The 7,777-nt window shown below is 39.0% G+C and overlaps 1 protein-coding gene across 1 annotated transcript in view; it reads left to right on the top strand.

Moving 5' to 3' along the window:
- Positions 1-4,959: 4,959 nt before the first annotated feature.
- Positions 4,960-7,777, top strand: part of stab1 (stabilin 1) — a 62,069-nt gene continuing 59,251 nt past the window's right edge. The window contains exons 1-3 of the mRNA XM_047584253.1: positions 4,960-5,523; positions 7,330-7,457; positions 7,590-7,705. Of these exons, the coding sequence (XP_047440209.1) occupies positions 5,470-5,523; positions 7,330-7,457; positions 7,590-7,705 (298 nt within the window). The 5' untranslated portion in view covers positions 4,960-5,469. The remainder of the gene's footprint in view (positions 5,524-7,329; positions 7,458-7,589; positions 7,706-7,777) is intronic.

Raw genomic sequence — 7,777 nt, 5'->3', positions numbered from 1 at the left:
TGTATATTTTGCAGCAGTATAAACATGTGGAGATATAGGTAAATACTGAACTAAGTTCATTCTACCATGGAGGAAAGTAAATTAATGTATTTATAGGACACAGTTTGTGCTGATCTGTGGTAGATGTCTGATGTTCAGACTTCCTTCCTGTCCTGGGGGTGGAGGTAGACAGTCCAGCCTATAGTTTTTCACATATGTGAATGTGTGGCCTCTATGCCAGGCTGTCAGGTGTCAAAGTCATTTTAGTTTTGGGGGCACATAAAGCCCTATATAATCTTAAACGGGCCAAGTAAATTGGAAGATTTATTTATTTTTTTTAATTTCTTCAGAAAAATAAGTGCAATTTGGGCTCATTTATGTCTGCTGTTCAGTCCTGGGTGTCAGTGCTGTGTTCTGTCCACTTCTCTGACTAAAACAGTGGATAAATTAGAGATACCAGCTATTTTCAATGAAAAATCGCAGTCTTCTGTATAATTTTCACACTATGTTTGACACTTGTGGCCGAGATCATTGTCTCAGGTCATGTATAAGACCTGTATGATTAAACTGTGGTGCTTTAAGGAAAGTAAAACTGGTTTAAGACCTCAGTATTTTTTTATGTTTTAGCATCGGTCAGCAGTAAATCCCTCTCTGGCCTCTCAATGAGGTTTTGATGACTTTGTGGTTCAGTGGTCCTTTCAACCTCGTTCAACTTCCTCTATTTCCTGTCTGTTGGTGCTGCTTTTCATGAAGTTCGGCTGATTTCCTTTTCGAGGACACTTGAACAGACCGACGGCAGAGATACTGTACTAGGAAGTGCCAGATCAGCAAAACTGGCTATCTGACCCCTGACTGGCATTTAGCATGTTCCAGTAGGTCAGCTGAACGATGGGAAGGAATTTCAGACCTCATTGTCCAAACTGTAATAAAAAAAAAAAGATCGGAATCCACCTGAGCTAACCTTGATCCAAATGATCCAAACAGGATTTCTGTTTGGAACAAAGTGACAATGTGCCAAGACGCCGTGACAATGCATTTTTGAGAACAAGCCCATAGGACTCATGCTATAAGTAACACTGCGTGACACATGACACTGATTCAGACTAAAGGCATCAATATAAACAATGAAAATGGTCTGAGAAATTGTACCCAAGCTGAAAATAACACATGAGCAGCCACCTTGATTCAGGTGGGTAACTGTCCAGTTCAATAGCTAAAATAAATCAATTTGGAAGAGCTAACTGTCTGGTTAAGCAGCTAAACTTTTGCTTCATGTAAAAGAGAATGTTGGTTATAAGCATTTTAAACAGTTTATTAGTTCATTAGTGGGGGGAAAAAAACAAAACAATATTTGGTCTGGGTTAGCTAACAGCTTTGGGTCAGCTAATGGTCCCAGATGGTCTCAGCTAGCTTAAGATTTGATTCTACTTAGCTAACAGAGTGTGGGAAGCTAACAGATCACTTTAGCAGCTTTGGTTCAGTTTAGTTAACTGAACCAAAGCCTTAAGCTTTAACCAGTTAAATTTAGCTGTTAACAGTTAAAGCTTAAAGCTACAGTTAGCTTGTTGCTCATTGTCATTGGGAGCAAAAGCGTTGGTTCAGGTTAGCTAATGTTAACATTTCAGTTTACGAGCTAAAACTTTTTGTGCTATTTGCCTAATGTTTAGGCTAAAGTTTAGCAGCTGAAACAGAAATAACATTCTCAAAAAGATCATTTGGCGAAACAGTCTTACAGTTCAGCATAAGACCATGGCTGACCTGCTAAAACCCGTATCCCTCCCAAAACTGTTCACTCATGCTACCCTCATGTCCACCTCTCAGTCTTAGCCTAGTCCTTCACTGACAATGGTTACAGTACTATTTTATAAACACAGGATTTTACAGTAAGAAAAGCCTCCAAGATTTGACATCACACATTGCACTCATACTGAGAAAGAATTTTTTTACCATTTTCATTCACACATATAAAGTAAAACGAAGAGAGTGAGAGTAAAAAGAAACTGTATGCAGCAAAATATACTGTATTATAAACACATGAACAAAAAACAAGGAAAATTATATGTAGTCTACAGCGCTAACTGTAGAACTAACACTTCCTCCCTGGTCGCTGAATATATGGTATTCATGGTGTTATGTTCTTAACTAGATGCTGTCTCAGTGAAATGCAGACATGCGGACATGTTGCGGAGAGAACAACCATTAGACCGGGAATCAACAATCAGTTTAGATCAACGTGATCTATTCACTTGGAAATTGTGCTAATTCTATGCTACCTTAATTACTAATTTGCAAAGATGTACTAAGACATTGAGACATGTACTAAGACATTTGCAAGTTGATGATATGAATAAAAAGTTAACTGTAAATAAGCCTAGTCCTACTGTATTTAATAAAATGTCAGAACTGTGAATAAAAACATGTATACACCAGCTTATAAAGTGAGTTAATGCTAATTATGTGAGATGAGTTGAAAAACCTTAGTTTCTCTACACATTTTACACTGTGGCCTACGGTGGCCCTGAAGGTCCACGACCTGTCATTGTGTTTTCTGTAATGTTGTTTTGTTTGAAATGTTGTGTTTTGTGAAATCTTGTTGTGTTTTGTGAAATGTCGCTGGGTTTTCTGTACTTTTGTTGTGTTTTGTGAAATGTCATTGTGTTTTCTGAAATGATGTTGTGTTTTGACCTTCAGGGCCACCGTACCGGCCAGTGCGTTCAACACGGTTTAGGTCTTCTTTGATTAACACCTGGAGCAGAAAGACACCAGGGAACACTAGAGGGATGTGACACTGATAGTAAATCAATTCTCGCTTCCTCTTATCTTTTCTTGTCTGTTCGGGCGTTTTCCTGCTCACAGTGCTGATTGGAGGTATTTAGGAGTCAGCAGCAGTCGGTGCAGTAAATACTATCAGTCTTCCGCTTGTCTTTTGTTGCATTTTTTTTTTTTGTCCGACAATGCTGATTGAAGGCATTTTTTTGAGGTTGTCTTTCCTCCATGATGTTTTTCTAATTTTTCCAGGAGTCAGCAGTGACTCTTCATCAGTGCCGTTATGCAACACCCAAAGATAACAATTATCAGGGTGTCCTTCATCCTATGATTTAAGCTTTTCTTTAGTCTTGTATTTAATCGCAGACTCTCTCTTAAGGCATCACAGATGTCAGAACAAAGTAGCAGAGTGTGTGCAGTATCAGCTCATGGCAGACATACCTATCTCAGAATATGCTCGCTGATTCAGGATGTACAAAAGTGGGATGTTTTGAAACTGTGTCACCGTTCTTTGGTTTGTCGAAAAGTACCTTTTTTTTGGTTGCAGCCGTCCAAGAGCTTTGCCCAACTTCTGTGGTTCCAAGACAACCATTCACTCATTGAATTATAACCACAGAGTATATATTATGTACTCAGAAAGAATTTTAACACGATAAAGTTGCACCACAAGCCAGATCGCCAAAACATTAAATACCGTTGTACCTGATCTGGAAATGACCTGTACATGAAATATATTTGGCATGAAAATGAAAAAGTGTTTGTTTTTTGTTTGTTTGTTAGTTTTTTCCATTAAGCTCAACAGCTTTTTTTTTTTTTTTTTTCGCTGTGTTTCTAAAGTGTGTGATATTGATTTTTTTTATTATTCTGAATCTTTACTGAATTTCTACAACATGGGGTCAATAAAGGGAGGCAGTTGACTCAGTACAGAGCTCCATGTCATTGCAAACTGGGTAAAACAGTCTGAGGTTACATTGCCCAATTGTGTAGGGACAACTAGCAGGATAAAGCCAATGAGCAAATGAGCAAGGCAGTAGCAGTAGTAGGCAGTCTGAGGTCTACTTCCTTCTATTGTTCTGTCTGCTGCAGTTTGACCTTTGACGCTCTCTCTCTCTCTCTGCTCTCCGTCTGTTCATCACGTCCAGCTGAATTAAAGCAGGAAAGAGCCTCAGCTTTCACGCTGGTTGTTCTTCGTTCTGAGAAGCAGAATACGAGTTCTGTCAGCTGACAAGGAAATCCGTCCAAATCATACCCCTGCACTGGGACAACCAGGACAGGAAATCCGTCCAAAGCTTCCTGTCAGGAAGAGAGAAGATTTCTCACAAACTCTCTTTTTGTCTCAAACAGCTGTCAGAGGGTAAAATATTCGTATACTACCTGTTAGTACATATTTTCATATGCTCGTGTAAATGTCTCAAAAAGATAAGATTCTTTATTGTCATTGTACAGTATATACAATGAAATTCAGGTGTAAAGTAAAAAATAAGTAGATAGATACAATGTTTTACAAAATAAAATACAATCACACTTATTTGCTCACATCATCCACCACATACAGTATGCATTTCACATCATCTGCCTGGTGCCAACATATGCATCAAATGAAAATATGTGCAGTATCAAGATTTCATCGCGCATGTTATTATATCATTGCCCTTGAAGAGAGGGCTTTTAGTGCAGCGTTCAGTCTAGTTGTGGGTTTGGAGTTACACATTGATAACTGGTTTTTGCCATATGATCCCTTTAAATCACATACTTAACAATATTGTATAGTCATTAGACCCCTGAAGAGATAAAAAGGCAGATAAATAACCACGTTTGTGTACAAATAATATCATTCTATACTACATTTCAATAGCAACATAAAAGTAACTAAAAAGTTTTGATCTAAATTTCAATTTCAGTTAATGGGCAGTTACTGTTTTGTGCAGCTAAACCAGCTCATATCTGTTTAATGAAGCAGTGGTCTAAAGGTCTAAATGTAATTTAAAATGGTCACCACTCAGCCCATATCTCTGGAGGTTCCACATGGAAAGGGGGAAGTGTTGCGTGCTATAGCCGCTTACTCTCACTATTTTGTCTAAAACAAGTGTCTTCTTCCCGAGTACCTCTGCCGTTACTACCAGGGGAGTAGTAGTAGGAGGAGATGACCTCTGCTGGGAGGTTCCTACTCTGCCAGTTTCTGTTGTTTTTTTTTTCTTTCCCTTCCTAGATTAGAGAGGAAAAGACGTGACGCCAGCAGTCGCTCCAGCCTCTGCCGCTGCTTTCTACCTCGCTCGGACACTGAGCTGAGAGTTAATTTGGTAGCTGTAATTTGTTGGTTATTTCCCACAAAACTGCTTCAAAGTGAGATTCTGCTGATAGTCCTCCACATGCCTGGAGCCTCCCAGTTGTTTGTTATTATAAGCGCTTATGTATTTCCACGGGGTTTGCCGTCTATGAACAACAGGTTGCTCTCACTTTTCCTATAGGCTTCCTACTACCGCTGGAATACTTCTATTGTTTTTCTAACCATTTTGTTTTTGTTGGACAGAGGATGTTGTCATGTGTGTTTTTTCCTGTAGTTAGTAGTGCAGGTTGTATGTGAGGTTCAATGGGAGGAGAAAACTAGGTTACATCTGAATCTGCCGGGACATCTTCTTTAAGTTTTTCTGCTGAGGAGTTTCTCTACTTTTTGGACGGAGGAGGACTTTGGGTTTATTCTATATCTGAATGTGAGACTCAGCCATGCTGCTTCTGCTGCTGGTGCTTCTGCCGCTACTGCAAACTTCACTGCAACAGGTAACACGCCTCCAACTCCATCAGTCAATGTATGTTTACTGTTTTCAGATTTCAAAGCTTTGCTTTCTGATGAATGCAATTACGCTGCCCAGTGTTTTCCCACTGAGCTCACAGAGCAGTTAACTCTAATGCCACTTTTGGTTATTTATGTGATAAAGATCAGGCTTGACAAAAATGTAGAAGTAAAAGGAAGTTGAGGACAAGATGTCCCGGTGTTAATAGACCAAACCCTTCCTTAAGACTGAGCAGCCCCGTTAGCTGAAGCTGCTAAAGGGCTGACATGCTGATGTCATGTAGGTGTCATTTTTGTATATGTTCCTTATTGAGTATACTCAAGTTTAAATTAGTTAACCGACACTATTATTTGTTGATAAGCCAAAGTGTCAGATGAACGACATTTTCAACCTGATAACGGTGCCACTTGAAGGGAGAAAACTTCAAACTGCTGCAGGTGAAAAACGTCCCAAGATTATTCAAGACTCACAACAACAGTAAATGGCAATTGTTTTTACAAACACAGAGCGATAGCATGAGTATTATAGGAAAACAGACCAAGAGATATTCTTGTAGCCTTTTAGTATGGATATCTTACATCATAAACACTAGATCAGCGGTGTCCAAACTACAGCTCACAGGCCAAAATCTACCTACCAAAGGGTCCAGTCTGGCCCCCTGGGATGAATTTGCATGATGCGAAAATGACATACAAGCCATTAACTTTGACATTATTTTTTCAAATAAAAGCTGCTATTTTTTGCATTCTTTTAGCAAGAGACACAACACAACACTGAGACAGCAGATGGCAGCAATGCACCAACATTTCTCTTAATTTTTTTGCTTATTCTTTTTTGTTTGTTTCGTAAGAAATTTCCAAATGCTTCTAAAATGTTGTGTAAAAACGTAAGTAATTAAATGTAAACATTATCACGGTGTACTTCTTTGCACTAAAATGAAAGGAACATTTTTGAGTTGTTATTTTGAGATTTTTATGCTGATACGTTACTGGTCCGGTCCACTTGGGCTGCATGTAGCTCTGAACTAAAACTCCAGTGCAAATTGCAAATGCCATTGTCATGTTCTGCAAACTCTACACATAAACAATTTGATACGGCATCACAAATCTGTGGCAAAAACTTAACAGTCATCTTCCCATTGACTTCATATTACATTAATGCAACCTTAAAAATGTAACAATAACAATAATAATAATAATGATAATAATCTGTTTATAAAATGTATAGCCTAAATATGTGCACAAATACATTCAAGCCCTGGACTTTGTGTGTGAAATGGTTGTATTTTATTACATTTTATGTTTTACATTAAAAATTTAGATTATTTTAATTGTTTTCCTGCCAGTTCTCTGCGTATGACAACCAGGCCACTTTTACCAGTTTTAAAGATTAGTGTTGGTGTTTTTGGCTGTCTCTGTCTTGCTAGTTTAAGTGCCTGACCACCTAACTCTGACTGAAGGTCAATAAAAGTAGAGACATGCTAAATTATTCATATCTTTAGGTGTTAATATAATTCAAATAAGTCAGTTATACATTAAAAAATCTTTTTTTTTTTTTTTTTGTACCAGTCTGTAAAAATGCTTATTTTGGCTGTAAGTGTGAACATCTTAAAATGAAGATCTATGGAGAGTGACTCACCTTTGGAGCCAGTCTCAATTTTTGTCTCTTTTCTGATATTGACTGCACCATCTGGAGTCAGACAGACACGATTTTGTCAATGTAAACAGATGTGTTGTGAGGATGTAGACAGAAAGTTGCATCCAACTATCGTACTGCTCCTCTGCTCCATCAGACTCCTCCTCCTGGTCGATGTGATATACCACAGAGGACGGATGTATACACCGAGTGCACTTCCTGTGCCGCAGCCATCACCAGCAGCTGCCCCCATGGCTTCAGCAAGGTGGGCACCACCAACTGCAGGTAGGTACAACGATGCACACATACTTGAGCACACTGCGCCTTTAATGAATTCACGAGACGTGTCATAAATATTAGAAGTTACAGTTTGTGATGTTAATGAGGTGGTTTCTCCACTCTCACTGTGTGCTGCAGTTACGTGGTGCAGATCGGCGGCAGGCAGCTGGAGCTGCAGGGATGTCATCACTCGTGTTCCAAATCTTTCGTGCATCCAATGTGCTGTACACAACACTGGGGACCTCTGTGTCTCCGTAAGAAACACACACACATTACATTACACCACATTTAGTCTGTGTTCACTGATAACAGTTGTATAGGGGAAA

The sequence above is a fragment of the Mugil cephalus genome, chromosome 4, assembly GCF_022458985.1.
Source record: "Mugil cephalus isolate CIBA_MC_2020 chromosome 4, CIBA_Mcephalus_1.1, whole genome shotgun sequence".
Classification (NCBI taxonomy): domain Eukaryota; kingdom Metazoa; phylum Chordata; class Actinopteri; order Mugiliformes; family Mugilidae; genus Mugil; species Mugil cephalus.
Note: the sequence above shows the minus strand (reverse complement) of the source record. Positions and strands in the feature narration are given on the sequence as shown.